This window comes from Gopherus evgoodei, chromosome 5 (genome assembly GCF_007399415.2).
Source record: "Gopherus evgoodei ecotype Sinaloan lineage chromosome 5, rGopEvg1_v1.p, whole genome shotgun sequence".
NCBI lineage: Eukaryota > Metazoa > Chordata > Testudines > Testudinidae > Gopherus > Gopherus evgoodei.
The window spans coordinates 143,066,061-143,089,169 of record NC_044326.1 but is presented as its reverse complement, the minus strand read 5'-3'; the positions used below and the strand labels follow the sequence as shown (position 1 = coordinate 143,089,169).

The 23,109-nt window shown below is 49.2% G+C and overlaps 1 protein-coding gene across 1 annotated transcript; it reads right to left on the bottom strand.

Moving 5' to 3' along the window:
• Positions 1 to 663: 663 nt before the first annotated feature.
• LOC115652918 (serine protease 33-like) lies at positions 664 to 11,402 on the bottom strand. Its single transcript, XM_030565569.1, has 6 exons — positions 11,333 to 11,402; positions 9,089 to 9,115; positions 8,832 to 8,994; positions 2,364 to 2,635; positions 1,716 to 1,885; positions 664 to 1,018 (listed from the first exon to the last, which is right to left on the bottom strand). The coding sequence occupies exons 1-6, from the start codon at positions 11,400 to 11,402 to the stop codon at positions 755 to 757; spliced, it is 966 nt and encodes a 321-aa protein (XP_030421429.1). The 3' UTR covers positions 664 to 754.
• Between the last annotated feature and the right edge of the window lie 11,707 nt (positions 11,403 to 23,109).

The window sequence follows — 23,109 nt, the reverse complement described above, 5'->3', positions numbered from 1 at the left end:
GAAGCTGAGGCTGGAAGGGTTGTGACACTGATGAGTCCCCCATTGGAACAGATGGGGTAGGGATTGTCTGAGGCTGCAGCTCTCGCAGACACAATTGGTGTTCCTCAGGGGCCCATTGAACCCAGCCAGGAACCTGGGAGTAGAGTTTGATACAAAAACGTTTTATTTTTGACCACATGTGATGGGGTGCAGCGTCCATATATGCAGTCACACACAGGGACCACTTTGGAGCTGTAGGAGGGGCTACCTATAAACCTTGCCCCACCTAGACCGCCCATCTCCCAGCGAGCCAATCCCAAACATTCCTGGTCTGCATGCCCCAGCGCTGCCCCCTAGAGGTGCTTGCAGCAATGCCCCTTCTCTCCAAGTGATTAGTTCAGGCTCTCTGCAGACTCAGGCAGCATCGCTGCACCAGTTACACTTGTGCCAGTTCACCCCTCTCTGTGAAATCAGCCAGGCTCTCTGGAGATGCAGCAAGTGCTGCTGTTTGGATCACATTCTGGGAAGTTCACACCTCTCCAAGCAATCAGCTCAGGCTCTCTGCAGACTCAGGCAGTGTTGATCTCGGTCACACTCAGGGCAGCCCTCCTTTCTCATTGCAATAGGGTCAGGCTCTCTGAAGACTCAGGCATTGCTGATAGGTCTCAGATCCTATCACACCTCCACCTCACAGTGCCCCCAGACAGTGGAGGGTTTCAGTGCTGGGTGAACAGAGGAGGGAGAGATGGGGGGGCGTCCCTATGGAAGGAGGGGGTCACAGTGACATCAGGAGAGTGGTGAAGAGAAGCGTGTAGGTGCTGAAGGAGGATCTGGCATCATTTACTCCAGAGATGCTGTTCTCCATGGATGTGGCTTGGCCCCCGGACACCACGTGCCCCCATATCCATTCACCGTAGGCCACTGTCTGGACATAGACACTGAGACGATTGGGCTGGCCACAGTCATCCCCACAACTCGTAACTCCCATCAGGAACCAGGTCCCATTGTGGTCACAGGCCAGCAGCCCCCCAGAGTCATCCTGGAGGAGCAGAGAAATTGGGATTAGTGAGGGCCTTCCCCCTCATGCGCATCCTGAAGCATCCACAATCCAGCCCTCAGGGCTGTAGGCATAGGGGCCACCCTATGCCCCCCCCTGTATATTTTGTCCAAACCAACATGAGAAGTGAAAGGAACATGGTGTGCTTTTCCCACGCCCTTTCTCTGAAGGATGCATTGGTGGCAGAGGTGGTGTCCCCGCTACGTTCACAGGTTCTGGGGTGGCTGTGTTCTTCCTCTCCTGCCTTACACAGAGACCAGTGGCAGGGCTCCCCAGAGCAGTGGGGCTGGGAGTTAACACCCTCCATATTGATGCATCGAGTATTTACCCATCTCAGAGTGACTGGCTCAGGCTCTCTGCAGACTCAGGCAGGCCTCAGTTACTCTCTAGCCACATTGTCCCTCTTTTCTACCCAACCACAAAGGTTCTACTATTCCTTTAACCACAAATAAAAGCTGGGGCTCTGCCCTAATCACAGGACTCCAGGAGCTGGGGCCTAGGCATGGCGCTGTGACTCCACATGGCTCTAAAAGTCAGAGGTGCTCCTGCCTGCTCGAAGGAAGCTGGGTCCAGAGCTCCGTGGCTGCAGCAGCTGTTCTACTCACTGCAGGCCCTAGATGGCGACAGGGAGCCAGGCTGGGGCTCACGTGCATCCACCCAACCCAAACACCTAGCTCACCTGGCAGGAGTCCCTCTGCCCTTCGGCGTAGCCAGCACAGATCATGTCGGGTTTGATGGGGTCCCTGCCAATGTTAGGGGCCGGGTCGATGTTGTAGAGGGCGTTGCAGGCTGCAGTGTCGATCAGCTGGACCTGAACCTCCTGCAGCGTCTTGGGGGGTGGGAGAGAGACTGGAGGGAAGAAAACCAGGGTACTGGATCCATCGCCTCCTGCAACCCACCCCCATGCCTGACAATTTCCTGTCCCCATCTACCTCCCCCACTCACTCTCCTCCCCTCTAGCCATCCTCCACTCCATCCCCTCCCCATGTCCCTCTCCCTTCACCTCCCTGCATCCATTCCCCACCTCCACCCAGCTTCCAGAGTAGCACCCAGCCCCATAGGACCCAGTCTGTGCTGTGCTGCTCCCAGAGGGGGGTTCCACTGCAGGGACCATCTGTATCTAAAACACAAGGTTCCCACCTGAGATCAATAGATTAGTTGCCTCACAGATGGCTGAGGGATACAGCCAGTTGGGGGTAGCCAGCTGGCAAGGGACAGCAGAGAGCTGGGCGGGGATTATTTCATGATGCAGCAGGAATCACAGGGCTCCAGGAGCATAGGGCTTGAGTCACAGAGTGATAGCATCTCCCCCAGAGGATGGTCTTACCCTCAGAGTCTATTCTCCCCCAACCAGTGACCCAGCACATGTGGTTGTCAGGGAAGGAGTCGGAGGGTCCAGGCAAGCAGACGGGGAGGATTTCGTCGGTGTATCGCACTGGCTCCGCTAGCTGCACTAGGGCGATGTCGGCTGCACGGGTCCCCCTGTTGTAATCGGGGTGGATGAGGAGCTGGCGCACAGGGGAAGAGACCCGGCTCAGGGAGGGATTGGACAGCTGGTGCTCCCCGAGGTTCACACGATAGGCAGATTGAGGGAAAGAGCTGGGGAGCAGAGGGAAAGCAATGATCAGTGGGGGAAACTGGATTGCAAATACGGGCAAAAAATGCAGTTGGGTCCAGGGAACACCTGACGGTAAGAGACGGCCACCTCTGGAGCAGGGCAGCTGGGAGAAAACCACTCAGGATCGCCACACGGGATGGTCCACCTGATTCTGAGATGCAGCCACCTCTGGGGTGGGGCATCTGGGGAACAGCCACACAGTGATGCCATCCAGAGAAGGTTTGCCTGGCATAGATCCAGGCAGGACATCTGTCTGTTGTACCAGTCCCTACCCATCCCAGTTACTCACAATAGGAAGCAATGAGCTGCTGACACAACCCACTGAACTGAGATGAGGGACCCACCGCAACAGTGGTGTCTATTGTACTGGATGCTGACCTGCCACGGCCACTGGCCCCTTGCGACGTCCCCTCCCCCAACAATTCGGCCAGAGATTCTGGGTTGACCATACCCTAGAGAGGAACAGCATTGAAATGGGAAGAGCAAAGAACCAGGAGTCCTGACTTTCAGCCCCTCTCCCTCCCTCCAGTAGTCCCCACTCTGCTCTCAGAGCTGGGGATAGAACCCAGGAGTCCGGGCTCCCAGCCTCATTCTCATGGCACATGCCCGGGGCAGGTAAGGCTGGAGTTTTGCAGTGGGTGTCTTACCTGTCTGATTCCAGGTCCCCTGAGCACCTAGGGAGTGAAGAAAGAGAAGGGAAAGATATTAATGTGTGTGCTGGGGGTGAGGGGGCTATTCACAGGCATTGCAGAAGGTGTGTGGAGGGGACTGAGTGCCAGTAGCTCCACCCATTGCCCCAGAGCAGCCCTGCCATCCTCAGCACCAGCCACAATTCTCACCAGTAGGTACAAGAATCAACACTCCCCGTTGATCTGAGAGGGGCAGTTCAGGACTGAATGCACAAATCCAGGGCGGATGGGCTGGGGGATCTATGAGGAGCCAAGGGGTTGGATCCTCCTGTTATTCACTAGCCCAGTTCCCTCCCCCACAATCTGTATCTCACTCCCCTCCCCCTACATCCCCACCCCACACTCACCCTGCAGCAGGGTTATCGCCAGCAGTGCTAGGGCCACTGGGGAACAGAGACACCCCATGGTTCAGCCTTCCCCAGGCCTGTCTTGGCTGCATGCAGCTGCCTCCCGACTGGGCAATGTAACTGCCAGGGCAGGTTTTTATGGGAATCTGTGTGCCCCTCCCTAGATCTATAGAGAATAATGGAGACTGATTTTCTGGGAACCTAAGCAAGGAAATAACAGCTGCTAAATTTAACATGCTGAACAGGTTGTGACTGCTTTCATTCTGCTCTGCCTGGTGTCACCCCAGTACGGGCGCCCTAGAAAACCAAATGAAAAAGTGTGATGGCCCAGGTCACTGCGTGGTGATTTTCACTTCCCCTGTTATTGCCAACTGAGTGTGCTCAGAAGAGAGTGACAAGGACAGTGCCTAGGTGAGGGATGTGGTTATCATGGGGTAGAGGATATCCTGGAGTTAGGCTTAAGGGTATCATGCAGATTGGGGCTAAGGTTATCATGGGGTTAAGAGTATCATGGGATTAACATGAGGGATATCATGGCTTTGAAGGTTACGGTTATCATGGGGTTAAGAGTATTGTGGGGTTAAGGTGAAGGATATCATGGGGCTTGGGGTTAAGGTTATTATGGGGTTAAGGTTAAGGGTATCGTGGGAGTTGGGATTGAGTTTATAGTGGGGTTTAGGTTTAAGTGTCATTTTCCACCCCGTTTTTTTGGCCCTGTCGCCCTTCTCTTGGCATCACTCCAGTGACGATTTGGGGATCTGCCCCATCCAGCTCGGGAATTCCAGCTGACCATGTAAAGTCGGTATTATGAAATTGTTGGGCTTTGGAGCCTTCATGTGGAGCCCAACGTTCCTTGACTGGGGAGGGCTGGGTCAGCAAAACTAGGGAGAATGTTCATTCGTTAGACATTAAATGGTCACCCATTCAGGCAGACACACCTTGGAAATTGGGTTCTCTGAGATTGGCAGGGTCCACCCCTCCGGTTCCTGTGCAAGCAGGAGGAAGCAAAAAAATCAACCAGGGAGAAGCAGAGACACCAGGTGATGGGATGGGGACACATTAACTGGAGAGAAGCCTCACAGAAGCAGGAAACTTCAGGCAGAAGCCAGGCAAAGACCGGACTGATAGGGGAGGAGATGGGCATGCTTTGATAGCTGGGAGGAGATTCCTGTTTAACTGTGGACCAGACAAAGTCAGAGAAAGCTAGCTGAGTGGGAAAACCACCTTGATTTGGAAGAAAAGCTGCGAGCTGCAGGGAAAGGATATGGGGCACCCCACGGTACTCTGTCCAAAGCCAAAGCACTGCACACTCCCTAGCAGTGAGGAACCAGAGCCAGGGTATTGCACGTAGGTGTGCTGGCTGTTTTGTCTAGAGCTGTGTATTTCTTGTGCTAAACAGCACAGCTGAATGACATCGTTTGGAGGTATGGTTTATTCACTGAAATATGTAGTTTGGGGTCGACTAAAACGTCACATATTCAGATTGAATTCACCAAACAGTTTCAGATGAAAACAAATTCAGAGAAGTGGAAGTGTTTCTTGGACATATTCCAAAGGAACCATTTGCACTTTTCACTTTGAAGCAACACTTTCTTTTCAAATTTAGCTAGATTAATATTTTTTAAAAAAAATCTTAATAAAAAGGGGAAAGAAAGAAAGAGAAATGCCACATTTCAATCCAGAACCTCACCCCCATGAGACCCTTCAGCCAAGGATATTCTTAACCATGACCCCATTATAACCTTAGTCCCATGACACCCTTAATTCTTGTCCCTAAGCCCAATGATACCACCTTATCCCATCTCACTCCCCTCCCACAGCTGGGATAGGAGCCAGGATTCCTGGCTACCAGCCTCATTCCCATTCCACATTCCCAGGGCAGATGTGGAATTTTGGCTGGCATGAGGACAGCAGGGCTGTCCTGGGGCAGTGGGTGGAGTTTGGGGAATTGTGGGTGGAGCTACTGTCCCAGTAATTCCTCTGGATGTCCCCACCCTCATCTGCTCCTACACACTCATTAATATCTTCCTCTTCTCTTTCTTCACTTCCTAGGTGCTTAGGGGAGTTGGAATCTGACAGGTAAGACATCTACCGCAAAACTCCAGCCTTACCTGCCCTGGACACATGTCATGAGAGTGAGGCTGGGAGCCAGGACTCCTGGGTTCTCTCTCCAGCTCTGGGAGGGGTGTGGAGTCTAGTGGTTAGAGCAGGGGGCTGGGATCCAGGACTCCTGGGTTCTCTCCCCATCTCTGGGAGAGGAGTGGGGGCTAGTGGGTTAGAGCAGGTGTTTTGGAGAGTCAGGATGCTGGATGCTTTGCTCACCTCATTGTCATGCTGTCCTGTGTGGTTCATGTCTGTGAGTGCCTGTCTCATGGCAGACTGTCAAAACCAGGGCAGACGCCCCAAAGTGGTGGGATGTTGTATAATTTCACCAGGCCAGTAACAAATGTGACAGTCTCACCATGGGGTCACAGGCAGACCCCTTAGCCTCTCCAGTCTATCTTGCCACCCAGACAAACTGGAGTTCGTGATGAATGGTCCCAAAAATCACCCCACAGTCAGGCTGGTTGCAGTCCCAGGACGCCTGTCACTAACCCCAGCTCAGTTAGTGCCCCAGACCCTACACTAAAGACAGCATCTTTAGCCAGTCCTGTAATACATGAGCGAAAGGTTTATTCATTGTGGAAGAGGAAGATGAGAGGTATTGACTGGCTAAAGCGAGTAACCAGACACGCACCAGGCAGTTACCAACCAACACCTGAGCAGGATAGAGATGTGGAGCTCCGGCAATTCAAAGTGTGTCCCAGGGCTGCCACCCCCTCCTCACCCTGGGGCAACCATTTGGTATCAGGTTCCCTGTGCAGCTGGCATCCAGGGACTTTCCCCAGTGACCCTTCTCTGGGTTCTCCTGTCTCTCCCCTTCTCCATCTCCAGTTCCTGTTTTAGCTGCTTCGCATGGTCTCAGCTTGCTCCTTCTCCCGGCCAGCTGGCCCTGCTGCCGCCTCAGTGGCTCTCAGACCCTCTTGGGTCCCAGCCTGGGTCCAATCAACCTTCTCCAGCTGGGAAACCAGCTCCGCCTTGTTGAGCTCACCAGCACCCACCCCTCCATTCCATCACAGTTTGGTGATGTTCTTCTTTGGGAGCTGGTTATACGCCATTCTCTTCCTGTGTCCTTTGACTACCCTCGTTTTACTGCTGCAGGTCACAATATTCCTAGAGCATTCAGCATCGCACCGCTCCCACCATCTGTCACAGAGCCACAGGATCAGTGCTATGACCCCAGCTTTGGAACGGCCTCTAGTAGGATCCGCTTCAGCAAAATGCTTGGGTTTGTTAGTCACCTGGCACACAGCACATGGGGTTCTTTGGGGAGCACAATTAAACCATGGCCCATTCTGGTCAGCCCAGAGGCCCAGCCATGCTGCAGTCAACCCCATGTTCAAGCTCTGTCTGATCCCCTGGGTCAGTCCTCAAGTGTGAACCCCAACTCCCTCCAGCACTCAACCCTTATTCCCCCCCACCCCTCCCCAGTCCTTTGTTCTAGAGCTGGCGGGTACATCTTGGCTTCCCTGCTGAGAGGGGAGAAAATCCATCTCCCGCCAGGGCACTGGCCACCAGGTGTCAATGGCTGGTGGATGGATTTTCTGTCATCTTCATGGATTCTCCACCAACATGGGGTCAGCCAGTCCTTTTCCAGTGCCCCAGCTCAGCAGCGAGGTGACAGTCACGTCTCAGGGCTCGGCTACACTTGAAATGCTGCAGGAGGAGGGGTCTCTCATCAGTGTAGTTAATCCACCTCCCCGAGAGGCCCTAGCTGGGGCAAGGGAGAATTCACCCACTGACCGAGAGCTGGTGACACCCGGGGTTAGGTCAGTTTAACTTGCCCGGGGACACCCCTGAGTGACATAGTGATACCGACTGAATTTCCCAGCACTGAGGAGGGCTGTGTCTCTAGCTTGCCCTGAGAGCAAACAGTCCTGTCCCACACACGAGGTGACAATGCAGCATGCAGGGGAAACTGAGGCACAGCTAACGACCATAAAAATAGTTCAGAAAATTCACACTCGCTATGGGGAGTCAGTGCCATGGTGGGAACTGAACTTTTGGTGGGGGAGGAGGTCTGTGCAGTGCTCAGCAGGATGCAGGGACTGAGCTCAGTTCGGGGAGGGGACGTGTCTCTGCCCAGGGGCCCTGATCTTGGTCGTGTCTGTACAGCACCTGACACAACAGGTCAGTGTGTGCAGTGCTGTCCCCTGATGGAGAGGACGGGGAAGAGTGTGTGTGCAGTGCTGCCCCCTGATGGAGAGGACTGGGAAGTGTGTGTGTGTGTGTGCAGTGCTGCCCCCTGATGGAGAGGACGGGGAAGAGTGTGTGTGTGTGTGCATGTGTGTGTGAGCACGCGCAGTGCTTCCCCGATGGAGAGGATGGGGAAGAGTGTGTGTGTGTGTGTGTGAATGCGCATGTGCGTGTACAGGATTTCCCTCATGGCTGTGTGTTTCGAGCTCAGAGGAAGGGCTCTCGGATCACCTCCAATCACCCATTAGACCCACCAAGCTCCAATCCCCCTCTCACCTTGACACTGTGACCCAGTTTTGCCCCAAACAGTGACCCAGCACTTTTCCCCGGCTGGGAACTGGGTGGAGAGGTCAGGTAGAGAGATGGGGCAGATGGTGTCCGAGAAGTTGACAGGTTCTGCACCAGGGCGATGTCAGCGAAGTACACACTCTGGTTGTAGTCGGGGTGCCTGATGAAGCGACGCACGGAGGACGAGATGCAGGTCAGGGAGGGGTTGGGGAGCTGGTACTCCCCCAGGTTCACGCAATACTCAGATTCATTGCGATAGCTGGGAGAGGAGGGGCAGAAAATACTGATCAAGGAGGGAAGATAGACTGTGAACGTAGACAAAAATGCAGCCACTTCTGTGGCAGAGAGGCTGGGGAACAGCCACACAGCAATGCGATGCCTCACCCAGCGCTAAGATGCAGCCAGCTCTGGGGTGGGGGCAGCAGAAGAACGGTCACACTGCACCATAGGGATAGTCTGACCAAGAGCAGGAAGTCAGCGATGGAGCTGAGGCCATAGACAGATGTCACTGCAAACCAAGTAAGGGCAGCCTGGGATCCCCTTCCAGAGTGACTCACCGATTGAAGCAGTGAGTGGCTGACTCCACCCATTGGGCTGAGATGAGGGATCCTCCACAGATGTGGTGGTATTCACGTTTTTCATCATCATATTCCTGCACACTGACCTGCCAGGGCCATCGACCCTCCTGTGCATCCTGCCCCCCGATGATACCGCTGAACACTGCACAAATCAGTGAGCCATGTTAATACGGGACAAGGTGCACACCTCTCCCACCCAGAACTAAGGATAGAACCCAGGAGTCCTGAGTCTTTACCTGGCTGGTCTTGACTCTCCTCAGCACCTGTGGAGGCAACAGAAATGTTGGGGAGACATTACAGCATCGGGGCCGTTGGGACAGGAGCAGCATTAGGATCCGAAGGAAGGCAGGAGGATGGAAGATGCGGAACTACTAACTGTGGTACGTAACTGTGGTATGTATCATTTCAGTCAGCTTCTGTACCCAATGAATGGAGGATTAGCTAATGTGATGCCAATTTTTTAAAAGGGCTACAGAGGTGATCCCGGAAATTACAGGCCAGTAAGCCTGACTTCAGTACTGGGCAAACTGGCTGAAACTGTAATAAAGAACAATATTGTCAGACTTATAGATGAACATAATTTGTTTTGGAAGAGTCAACATGGTTTTAGTAAAAGGAAATCATGCCTCACCAATCTACTAGAATTCTCTGAGAAGGTCAACAAGCATGTGGACCAAGTGGATCCAGTGGATATAGTGTACTTAGATTTTCAGAACGCCTTTGACAAGGTCTCTCACAAAGGCTCTTAAGCAAAGTAAGCTGCCATGAGATAAGAGGGAAGGTGCTCTCATGGATTGGTAACTGGTTAAAAGATAAGAAACGAACAGTAGGTATAAATGGTCAGTTTTCAGAATGGAGAGAGGTAAATAGTTGTGTCCACCAGGTGTCTGTACTGGGCCCAGTTCCATTTAACATATTCATAAACATTCTGGAAAAAGGGGTAAACAGTGAGGTGGCAAAATTTGCAGATGATACACAATTATTAAAGATAGTTAAGTCCCAGGCAGACTGCAAAGAGCTACAAAAGGCTCTCTCAAAACTGGGTAACTGGGCAACAAAATGGCAGATGAAATTTAATATTGATAAATGCAAAGTGATGCACATTGGAAAACATAATCCCAACTGTAGATATAAGATGATGGGGTCTAAATTAGCTGTTACCACTCAAGAAAGAGATCTTGGAGTCATTGTGGAGAGTTCTCTGAAAACATCCACTCGATGTTCTGCAGCAGTCAAAAAAGCAAACAGAATGCTGGGAATAATTATGAAAAGGATAGATAAAAGAACGAAAATATCCTGTTGCCTCTATATAAATCCATGGTACACCCACATCTTGAGTACTGTGTGCAGATGTGACCGCCCCGTCTCAAAAAAGATACATTGGAACTGGAAAAGGTTCCAAAAAGAGCAATAAAAATGATAAGGGGTATGGAGTGGGCTCTGTGTGAGGAGAGATTAATAAGACTGGGACTTTTCAGCTTGGAAAAGAGATGGCTAAGGGGGGATATGATTGAGATCTATAAAATCGTGACTGGTGCAGAGAAAGTAGATCAGTATTGTTTACTACTGCCCATAACACAAGAACTAGGGGTTGAAATTAACAGGCAGCAGGTTTAAAACAAACAAAAGGAAGTATTTCTTCAGACAACGCACAGTCAGCCTGTGGAACTCCTTGCCAGAGCATGTTGTGAAGGCCAAGACCACAACAGGGTTCAAAAAAGAAGTAAATAAGTTCATGGAGGATAGATCCATCTATGGCTATTAGCCAGGCTGGGCAGAGATGGTGTGCCTCGCCTCTGTTTGCCAGAAGCTGGCAATGGGCGCAGGGGTTGGATCACTGGATGATTCCCTGTTCTGTTCATTCCCTCTGGGGCACCTGGCACTGGCCACAGTTGGCAGTCAGGACACTGGGCTAGATGAACCTTTGGTCTGATCCAGTGTGACCATTCTTATGTTCTTATCAGGCTGGAATACAAGCCCCACCCATAGCTCCTCCCATAATCCTCATACCACACCCCAAATTGTAGGTGGCTACCATGTGTCAGTAGGTTTAAGAATGAACATCGACATGAGGTGAACGAAGGCTGCTCTCAGCTCTCTCAGGGCCACACGTGCTCTTTCCACCCAACAAAGCTTGAGAGCAGGAGATTGGGGCACAACAAATGGGAGGGGGACTAGAGGCAGCGGCTCCTGTGGGAGCTTAGTCAGAGGAGTGGGAGGGGTCAAGCCGGTGATGCCTGTGGGGGTGGGGATCAGGGTCCCTTCATGCACAGCAGGGCCTGGAGACCAGCACTGTCATTTTGGCCCCTCTCTGAGCAGGATCTGTTTTCCTCAGGTGCCCCCAGACCCACAAACCCGCTAACCCAGGCCCTGGCAAAGTGTCAGAGCCAGTCCACTGGGGCAGGATCTGCATCTGATCTTCCCCTTCTGGTCTGTTCCCTGTGGCTCTGCATCGCTCTGGATCCCTTGCTCCTTTTTACCATGCGCTGGGGACAGCAGCACCAGCAGCAGGAGCAGCGCAGCCAGCTGGGAGTGAAGCCCCCCCATCATCCTGCCCCACAGGAGCTCTGGGTTGAGATGGCCCAGCTCAGACTCCAGTCGGCACTGCAGGAAGCTCTGGCTTCGAGGCAGCGGGTTCTAAACTCAGATGGAGCTGCCCTGTGGGCATGGGGGCTGATTTTGGTCGGACCCGCTGCCAGATGTGCTGATGCTGTGGAAGCCATGGCACCTCGGGCTCTGGTTCTCTGGCTTGGAGCCCAGAGTTTACATTTCTGATTCACAGGAACGTGAAATCAGAAGCTCATGAATCCTCATCTCTGCCCCCCACCCCCTTGTGAGACACGCCCGTTCACAGCCTGGCTCCCCTCTGCACAGAGTCTCTTTTCCTCACATCCCCCAGACCTACAAACCCACAAGCCCAGGCCCTGGCAAAGGGTCAGAGCCAGGCCACTGGGTCAGGCTCATCCCCTCTGGTCTGTTCCCTGCCTGGGGGCAGGATCGTCCTCTTCTCTGTTCCCCCCAGGGGAAGTTTGGCTGGTGGGGGTGGGGGTTCCTTTGACAACCCACGTGATATTTAACTTGCTTCTCCCTGCTTGGCCTACAGGCAGTCAAACCAGTAGCGGCAGCGTGGAAGGTCCCAACCTGCTTTCCACCCAGGTCTCCAGTCTCTGGCTGGTGTCAGGAAGTGGCCAGCTGGCAGATGCTTGTCCAACCTGTTCTTAAAAGCCTTCAATGACAGATATATTCCACAGCCTCCCTCGAAAGCCTATTCCAGACACTTTAACTACCCTTAGCATTAGAAAGCTCTTCCTAACATCTAATCTAGATCTTCCTTCAACCTCCTCAAGATTAAACAAGGGGAGGGAGGGGTTAGAGAGTTGCAGTAACCACCTGGACTTCCAGTCTCTGGCCAGGCACATCCCCCTCTCCAGAGTTTTCACTGCTATCGTCTCCAAACAGGTCCTCCTGATCTAATGTGAGGTCACATCCTGGCCTTTAGGGACAATGGCAGGATCTTCCCTGTTCCCAGCTGCAGCATCACCCTCGTTATCCTGTCTGATAAGGATCCTGCCAGGGCTCAGCTAACTGGCATGTGGTATGACAGGCTCTTTGCTGAGGACCCTTGACAGCGCCCAATCGAGATCTGAATCGGACGGGCACATGCATTTCCTGAGTTTTTACTGGACTCTTGGACTCTCTCATGCTGCTGCTGCAAATGTTCCTTCTCGCTCAGCACTGAGCAGCAGAATGCTCTTTGCCCTTTGGCTGTGCGACATCCAGACGTCTAGTCCTGCTGCTCTGAAAGAAACCGTCTTCACAGCTCTAATCCTGGCACATATTGATTAAAATCTTGCCGTGCTCCTCTAAGTGTATTTGTGATTGGACGTGCTCCTTGCTAGGGGGGATTTTCAGATAGATGAACCGCATGAAACAGAGGGAAAGACAAAGAGAAGCATCAACATGTCTAAGAGCTTGAACAATATTTGAAGACCATATATTGGTGTCTAACTGCCTCCTGCTGCCGGGAGACGCAACTGGTATTTTAATGACACACATACCCTGCCTGTGCCTGACCTAAGATTCAGGAGGGATAGCTTTGTGGTTTAAACATTAGTCTGTTAAACCCCGCATTGTGAGCTCAATCTTTGAGGGGGCTGTTTGGGGCAAAATTCTGTCTGGGATTGGTCCTGCTTTGACTAGCAGCTTGGATTAGATAACCTCCTTGGTCCCTTCCAACCCTAATATTCTATGAATTCTGTTTTCTCATGTTGGCATAACAAATAAAACCCACCTCCCATTACACAATCCATTTGAGTTCAAGAAAGAGATCTCTATCTTGTCACAAGTTTCAACATTACAGGGAAATGACAAAGGTGAGTGGTCTATTTTTCTTTCAGTTCTAATACTGAAGGAGAGCTCCAGAATCCATTCTGTCTACTAAGAGAAAAGATTGCTTTTCTGTTCTCGAAGTGCTGAGGCTTTTGACCCTAAAATGTTGCCTTCATTTTCTCTCACAAAACCACTTGCAGTGAAATAGGACCAACTGCCTAACCTATCCTGAACGCTGCATGTCAGAGTTTGGGAATATCAGGATACATCATCACCTGGCATCAGTTGTCACAGATCCATCAGCATCAGCAGAGCACCAGTGATTTATACCAACCGAGTGTCTGGTCCATTGTGCTGTAACGAGTTAAAAGATTTCCTACGCTGTGCATATGCAGATGAGAACAGTCTGTTTAAAATTACCCCTTGGTTTTAAAGAATCTTGTTTAATGGAGGATTTTTTCTTTTTTTTCCCCTAAAAATGTGCTTCATTTATTTGAATATCAAACATTCTCATTTAAAATTTCCCAGAGTGGGCTTGTGCTGGTGAAATATTCCCGGTCGACAGCCGTGGAGAGAGAAGATTGTGAATAAAGACAGTACAGTATGGAATGGGCTTCCCCAGTGCACCATTCTCTGCCCCCATGGAAGGTCTCATGGGTTCACAGTGGATACACATCGATAACGGAATGAAATCTCTCTTGCATAGTTGAATTTTCTTCTTAGTTTGAAGCAGGAGAAGGAACAGAAACGTCAGGACCTATTTAGCTTCCAAGGGAACCATCTTTCTTGATGTTGTTTGACCTGCAATTCACTGTGGCCCTTTAGGTGGAGATTCTCCAGGAAGCTGCTTTATGACTCTGGTAAAGAACTATCTTCTGAGAATGACAGGCTGGTCCTATCACTGTCTCTACTCGCTCACGGTAAATTATAGAGATTTGTAGCCATAAGTTGTACAGGATGATAAGATACTGCGTGTGAGCACAGGAGAGAGAGAGATGTTTTACTTAGTATTCATTAGGGTTCTTTCCTTTGGAGGTGGAAGCTTTTCCAAACTCACTTGCTGCCTCTGCTTCCCCACTGCAGAACTCCAGTTGTAGGCTGTGCAAGAAGCCAGAGCAGGCATGAGGGTCTCTCCCATAGTTTTAATTCAGCTTCCCTCTGCTTAACTTTGCTCTTCATTCATATCTCCTCAGTTAATATACAGTGAACCAGTGTGAACGTATCTTACTGATTTCAACAAGAATGCTGGGTATTGAACTTATCCAAGTTTATTCCTAGTTTGTGGTTTTAATTGACTTCTTATACATAGCATAGCTCCTGGTTTAGTTATGGAAAGGTGCTAGGGTGCTAATATGAAGCTTAAATTTACCACTCCAAGCATCCCCCTGCCAGAGATCAGGTGGCTGTGGTGACATCTGGCCTTTTAGTTTCATAAGAAGAAAGTTATATCTGCAATTGCTGACTTTGCATTGTTTGGAGTTAGCATTTCTAAAATGCTGATTTGGGAAAAAAAAATTGCAATTGTCAATTGCTTCAAAGCAAGCAGCCTTTGGAAATTCAAAAACGCTCACCTCCTTCTTTTTAAAGTAATTCTTTTTCTCAGCCATTGTCTGTCAGTTCAATTTCTCTAAATAGCTACAGCATTAGTGTGATTTACTTAGAGATGAGATGTTTTCACTTTACTAGCAATTTTGGCTCTTTCCACCTGAAAATGATTCTTGAATTAATTTCTTTTCTATCCCACATTACATCACAGTTAGGAGGGAACACGGCATTTGTAAGTGTTCTGGATATTGCGTTGTTACAACAAGGTAAGAGTTGATGATGTTTTAGGAGCAGATCTGAAACCTGGAAATGATAACGGATATAATAATATATTAATATTACATTTGGTGGAAAATGCACACATGCATTTTAATTTTTCAGATTGATAAGGTAAAGAATTGTAGAAATCTAGTACCAAAATAGCCACCTTACTAGGAAAGAAGGCTTCCAGATGAGTATGACATTATGCTTCCATTTCCATATGAAAATTTTGATTCCTATCTTTGGTGTTTCTTTGTCTCATGGAGAAATGCAAGAACTTTGTTACTGGTGACCTTGCTCATAACCATAGATGGGCAAATCTGAAAAACACTGGGAGCTGTAATAAAAAGCAGCCAAAGACCAGTTTGTGCAAAAGATGCACATCTCAGGGAAATGACTGAATATTCATGCAAATATATTGTTCACCATGTTTTTATTTGCAAGACTTTAATACTTTGAGATCATTTTGGGTTAAAGTGCTTGAATGAAAAGTCCACCAGCTATTCCAGTTTATAGCAGCTCAGGATCTGGCTCCATAACTTTACCTTTAAAGAGATTTCAGGTAGGAGCCCACGTAGAGAGATGGTTGAGTGGGTCTGGCTGTATTTTGCATTGGCTGAGTTGGCCAGTGGACTGGTTATGCCATTCTGTTATGGATGTTGTTTCATTAATAATCTGGAGGATGGCGTGAACAGCACTCTCAGCAAGTTTGCAGATGACACTAAACTGGGAGGAGTGGTAGATATGCTGGAGAGTAGGGATAGGATACAGAGGGACCTAAACAAATTAGAGGGCTGGGCCAAAAGAAACCTGATGAGGTTCAACAAGGACAAGTGCAGAGTCCTGCACTTAGGACGGAAGAATCCCATGCACTGTTACAGAGTAGGGACTGAATGGCTAGGCAGCAGTTCTGCAGAAAAAGACCTAGGGGTTACAGTGGACGAGAAGCTGGATATGAGTCAACAGTATGCCCTTGTTGCCAAGAAGGCTAACGGCATTTTGGGCTGTATAAGTAGAGGCATTGCCAGCAGATCGAGGGATGTGATCATTCCCTCTATTCGACATTGGTGAGGTGTCCAGTTTTGGGCCCCACACTACAAGAAGGATGTGGAAAAATTGGAAAGAGTCCAGCGGAGGGCAACAAAAATGATTAGGGGGCTGGAGCACATGACTTATGAGGAGAGGCTGAGGGAACTGGGATTGTTTAGTCTGCAGAAGAGAAGAATATGGAGGGGATTTGATAGCTGCTTTCAACTACCTGAAGTGGGGTTCCAAAGAGGATGGAGCTAGGCCGTTCTCAGTGGTAGCAGATGACAGAACAAGGAGTAATGGTCTCAAGTTGCAGTGGCGGAGGTTTAAGGATGGATATTAGGAAACACTATTTCACTAGGAGGGTGGTGAAGCACTGGAATGGGCTCCCTAGGGAGGTGGTGGAATCTCCTTCCTTACAGGTCAGGCTTGACAAAGCACTGGTTGAGATGATTTAGTTGGGAATTGGTCCTGCTTTGAGCAGGGGGTTTGACTAGATACCTCCTGAGGTCTCCTCCAATCCTAATATTCTATGATTCTACTAATCAATTAAAGGCAGGTAAAGCTGTCACAAACATCTTGGGATTTTAGACCCTGCTTTCAATTTCCTGATTTCAGTGCATTCAAGATCTCATACTGTATAGTTCAGTAAAAGAGGATGTGTTTTTCCCTCTCTGAGTTCATGTACATTTATAATTTGGTGTGAGCTTCACTAATCTCTTTGCCTTGAAGATTTCCTGCTCTAGGGAGTGCAGAAGGTTCAAATACACTGAGTGTTACCTTGCCTTGCTTCTCGCTCTGCTAGCTGGAAAGATGATTAAATCTGATCTTAACAAATAGCCTGACCCAAAGTGCACTGAAAGAAATGGAAAACTCCCCTTGGCGTCAATCTGTTTTGGATCAGACCCCCTACAGTGAGTGGGAACACTACCTTCCTAGGAAATAGATGAAAATTGCCCTCCTCCCACAAAAACAAACACATCTCTTTTGCACTGAACTTTTCAATGGAAATGTCAGCATTTTTACAGCAAATAAAATAATAATCAATACAAATATTGTTATGAGGGAATCCTAGCAATATAGGGTGAAAGGGACCTCATGGGGTCAAGTCAGGCTCCCCATGCTGGGGCAAGGCCAAGTAACACCAAGTAAACATCCCAATGAGTGTTTCTCTGACCTGCTCTCAAACACCTTCAGCACTGGGCAGTCCAGATGTTGATCTGTCTAGCTGAAGTTCCTCATGCTTCCCTTCTCCTTTATAGGCCAGTCTTGTTGGTTCAGCTACATCTCCCAGTTGCTCCATTTCAAAACCAAAATACTTCAGATTTCAGCCAAAATAGACCATTGCCAAAATAGTTTGGATTTGGGGTTTTATTCATAAAAGCTCAAAAATTTCCAAGGGGATAGGTAGGAATTTTGACTGAGAGTCCTGAGTCTAACTTTAACATCATCTTATTCTTAGGCAACTTTTGTGAGTCAGGCCTGTCCTGCTTGATAATACCTGCCAGTGAAGATACACCACAGCTGTCATGGTCTAATTCCCCACTCTGAACCTTAGCGTCCAAAAGATGGGATACCAGCATGAATTCCTCTAAGCTCAATTACCAGCTTAGAACCTGTAGTGCTGCCACCAACCAGGAATTCCAGTGTCTGGTACACTCTGGTCCCCACAAAACCTTGCCTGGGGACCCCCAAGACCCAGACCCTCTGGATCTTAACACAAGGAAAGTAAACCCTTTCCCTCACCATTGCCTCTCCCAGGCTTCCCCTCCCTGGGTTACCCTGGAAGATCACTGTGATTCAGACTCCTTGAATCACAAAACAGAGAGGACAATTCACCTTCCTCCCCCCTTCTCTTTCCCCCTCCCAGACTTTTCCTGAGAGAAAGTAATCCTGTCACAGAGAGAAATCAGCCTCTCTCTCCCCTTCCCTCCTTTCTCCCCACCAGTTCCCTGGTGAATCCAGACCCAGTCCCCTGGGGTCTCACCAGAATAAAAAAAAAACAATTAGGTTTTTAAACAAGAAAAGCTTTTAATTAAAGAGAGAAAAAACAGTAAAAATTATCTTTGTAAATTTAAAAAAAAATGGAATAGGTACAGGGTCTTTCAGCTATAGACACTGGGAACACCCTCCCAGCCTAAGTATACAAGTACCAATTAAAATCTTTTCAGCCAAATACCAATTTGAACTCCTCCCAGCCAAATACACATTTGCAAATAAAGAAAACAACCATAAGCCTAACTCGCCTTATCTACCTAGTACTCACTATTCTGAACTTATAACAGCCTGTATCGGAGAGATTGGAGAGAAACCTGGTTGCACGTCTGGTCCCTCTGAGCCCCCAGAGTGAACAACCAAATTCTAACAGCACAGCACAAAAACTTCCCTCCCTCAAGATTTGAAAGTATCCTGTCCTCTGATTGGTCCTCTGGTCAGCTGACAGCCAGGCTCACTGTACTTGTTAACCCTTTACAGTCAAAGAGATATAAAGTACTTCTGTGCTATTAACTTTTCTTATCTGTTTATGACAACAGCCATGACCACCATCTTTTCACTTAGGATGACCTCTTCACACACCTCAAAGCTCTCGAGTGGGATATCCCTATGGCATTCAGGCCTCAGATCAGGAACAGGGGCTGTCTTACAATCCTCTGCACAGAATAGCATCTTGACAACAGCTTCACTGTTGTGATGCACTTTTAACCTGTTTATATGCACACTCCGAAGTGCATCCCTGCTGCGGGGGCCTGTGTACTTTGCAGGTAACAGCGTGACCCCTCACTACCATCTCAGAAGGCTCCTCCCATCAGTTCTGCAATTTGTACTTTTCCATGAGGAATAACACCAGCAGCAGATCCACTGCATCAAACGATCGCTCACAAGGAGAGCAGAACCCCCTTTATCCCATCGAATTGGGACCAGGGCCAGATTGGTTAACCAAAACGTCGGAGAATCGGATGAATGGGAATATGTCAAGCTGCAGCGCCTTCCAGGGGCCATAGGAGAGATTGCCCACTTCTGGACCTGCGTGCGCTGGTTGTTGGGTTAATACGGAGAACCAGATAATGGAGGGTCAGATAAACAGGGTTCTACTGTATTGTGATCATCCCATTCTTTCCGAGCTGCTTGGCTTCTAGCGAGGCTTTGCTTCACTATTCCAATCATGGATTTAGGGAAACTTAATTTAGGCTCCTCCCTGTGAAAGGGAACGGAAAAGTGAAGTGTTTCAGTAAGATCAACCTTCCCAGAATGAAATGTTCCATTTTTGGTTTCAAAAGGACATTTGGCTTCATAAGTTTATTTTATTGTGGAGGAGATTGTGCTTTTCATGGTTTGTGGCACCCAAGCAGACAAGAGAGAGAATATATAAAATACTCTTGCTGGATGTTCGCAAAGTCTCGCTAATTTGTTTCTTAGGAGCCAGAACAACAGCACGTAGGAACCCAAAACTCAGAGGGAGAGAACGCAGGCTACTGCTATAACAGAGAGGCCCAACTCACTGGTACCCGCTGACTGGCTGCTGCTACGCCCCGATTGTGTGCTGCCCTACCGAGCTCCCTAGCATGCAAGCACACCCAGGAACCCTGCCCAACACTTAAAGTCACAGTATTCAATTTTAACACAACCAAAAATACACCAGAGCATCAACATTTTCTGTTTTACAAGGTCTCTCCTTTTTCAGAACCCTTGTTTTAAACATGCCATGCGGGATTTGAATCAAATTTCAGTGACTAATTATCATGTGGGTGGAATCATCATTAATGTGTATTCTGAGTAGTTATGTTGTTGGCTTCTGTAGGAAATTTGTGAAAACAGGAGCACTGCCAAAGCCTCGCTCACCCCCCCCACACACACACACCACATTTGCTGCCCACTGGTGCTGCCTGAGCAGTAGCCTGGTGACATCAGAGATAACCCACCATTCAGCACTCCCTCTCTCCGGTTCATTTTCATACTTGGAGGGAATGAGTAGCACTCTGGCTGCCATGGCGACAGCTGCCTTTGACAGCTGATTGCCTCCTTGTTACCAGAACATCATCACAGACAGGAAGTTTGTAATGAAACAGGGCCAGAGCTGGATAACCAGGACAGCCCCTGCTGTGCTCACTGGGGTTTGTGCTGCGGTATGATGCTGTGTTCCTTCGCAAAGGGCAAGTGTTTGCTACTGTCCTCAGTGAGGCCTCGGGGAAAACAAGATGCAAAATTCCAGCTCTTTTTCTTGGATATTGTTTCTCTGCTTCTTGCACATTCAGGGTTATAGCTGAGAACTTTCACTGACCCTGACATTGCATAAAATGACTTTTGTTTTAATGCAGTTTAATTTAATGACTTTCAATACTCTGAGCAGCACAGCACTGAGTGGTGAAAAGGGATTTTCACCAAGATAACAATGGCAATAAAATATAGACTGAACCAACGCATGAGTAAGAGCTTCATTATTTAAACAGCTTGTAGAGGTGCGGACTCACCCCCACAGCGCCTCCTGCTGGTGACTTCTGGGAATTAGCTCATTCCAGCTCCGGAGCGCCCTCTACAGGCCAGTGATCTGCCTGTCCTCTAGTCCTCAGTGCCCCTCCCTGGACCCAGTGCCCCTTTAGCAGGGGTGCTGCCCCCTGGCAGTAACCCCTCAGTCTCAGGGTAACCCCCCACCCACTATCCCCACCTCGCCTCGGTATCAGGCTACTGCCAGTCATTGTCTAGCCCCATGCCCTGGGGCAGACTGCAGTATCAGCCACTCATCACTGGCAAGGAGGGTTTGGACCTGCTGCCTTTGCCTACCCCTGGGCTTCCCCCTGCAACCCCCAGTACCTCTTAGCCTTTTGCTAGGCCACAGCCTGGGGCTTTCCAGGCTGGAGCTCCCCAGCACCTTTGCCTTTCCTCAGCCCTGCTTCACCCTAGGTACCCTGTGTCCAGCTCCCTGGAGGCAGGCCTTCTCCCTCTACAGATAGAGAGAGACTGAGCCTTCTGGCTTCCCTGGCCTTCTTATAAGGCCCTGTTGCTCAGTTTGGGGCGTGGCCTCAGCTGCAGCCACTTCCCCCAGTCAGCCAGGGTTTTACCTGGCCCAGCCGCAGCCCTCTGCAGGGCTTTTCCAACAACTTCCAGGCTGGAGCGGGGGGTGACCCCGTTACACAGCACAGAGAGAAAAGATTTTCTATTAAAAAACCCAAAGGAAATTAACCAACAAAAACCCTTCATTTAACGTTACTCACATTTGCTTTCATCAATAAAATCATTAGGACATACAAAGTCAAGGTTTTAAAAGAGGATGAAAAGGTTACAAAGCGAAGCATTCTCAGGTTAGCAAATGTCCAAAGACGTGTTGCCCAGGCACCCTCAGTTCAGTCCTCTTGTGCATTTGCAGGATGATGCAGACTTGAATGACATGATCCCATAGTATTTTTTTTTCCAGGGGACCCCTTCCTTATTCAGCGCACAGAGTTTTCTGCTCTGGGGCTGTGTATTGACGGAGTCTGTTGCCTGTAGGATCCCTGCCTTGTTTAGTGCAGAGTTAACTCACACAGGCAATGCTCATTCTGGCGTTTCCTAACCTAAGAGTGCTTCACTTTGCAGCCTTTTAGTCCTCTGGGCATTTCCCAATGTTTATAGCTTGCTTTACTGAGGAGAACAGTCTTCATGACAAAGGGCTTGGTTATTTGTGTGTGCGTGATGTCTCCATTATTTATCTGGTCAGTGTCACTAGTATGTGCTTTATAAGACAGAGAAAGTAAGGACACTCCCTGATACAAAGCCCCTGTGATCTAAGGAAGACTGACACATACAAAGAAAGCAGAAGATGTAAGAACTAGGACATTCTTTCTTTCTTTTGATGAATAGTCATTTATTTATCATGAATTATTATTATGATTAAAGAAAGGGTGGTGGGTTGGGGAACTTGTGTGGTGAGGATGTTCTGTGCAGAAGTTTCCATTGTCTGGCACATGCAGCTGATCTGAAGTGCCACGCAGTGCTAGGTTTTGGGTAGCAAGCACTCTCACAGTGGCAATGAGCCTTTTCAGAACTCTGATGCAATCTTCTCTTGATGCTTGTCATCTATGGTGGACTTTAACCTTAGGCTCATCTCAAGCTCTTCCCACCTATGGAATGCTCTCTGGTGATTTTCTGCCTTCTCATGGCATGTCAGATTTCTAGCCAGATTTGTCCAGTTCTTTGTTCGTGTAGAACCCAGCGTGGCTGGAACATTAGACTGGAAGAGTTTGCAACAAAAACAGCATGCAGCATTCTGGGTTTTTGAGTACATAAGCCATAGCCTCTCCACTTTGTCACCATTGGGGATTTCACACCAGTAATGTGTTGTATGGAAACTTCTATTTTCATTGTCTTTGGGGAACGTGAAGTTTTTCACTTGCTGTGGCCCATGCAGTACAAGGAAGTCCCTCAGGCTACTGCTAAAGTGGGACCACAGTTCTGGATCATCTAGACTTCAGGAACTAAACTCAGCAGCAGCTGTTTCTTGCGCCTCCACCACACTCTTCTCTGAGCTACACTTTTCTTCAGGAATGTGCCTGGTTCCATCCATTTGAGGTGGAGATATGGATGCTGCAGTAGCTGCCAGGTCACCTGCACTCTGACTAACTGGAAGATCAGGCATCTCCTCAACACTCACATCCTCACTGGGGCTGGAAGGCTCACCATGAACATTTGTGTCTATGTATCTCAGGAGAGCTCCTTCCTGCTTAGATAGAAACGCTTCCTTTGCTTTCTTTCTTTTTCTGAATGCTGCCCCAGAGGGGCGTTTTCTTCTTTCACTCATGGCTGCTGTGCTGTTGAGAACACTTCGTTGAAGGGGACAAATAAGCAGGCTGGTAGCAGGGCCTGAGTGAGGGAAGATATCAGCATCTTAAGGGCCTAACTGGCTCCCACTACTTCAGTTGACTGCCTGTTCTCCTCAAGTGGGTTCAGGGAAGCAGCAGGAAATAGGAAGCTCCCTGACAAGCTGGTGTGAATCAGTCCAGACTCCTGGGGGTGCTCGAGAGGTACATAAGAGGCTCCTCCTCTTCTCTCTCCCTGCAGCTCCTGTTGCTTTCTGATATTCCCTCTCCCCTTTTCTCTTGTCTGCCTGTTATGTCTCTTG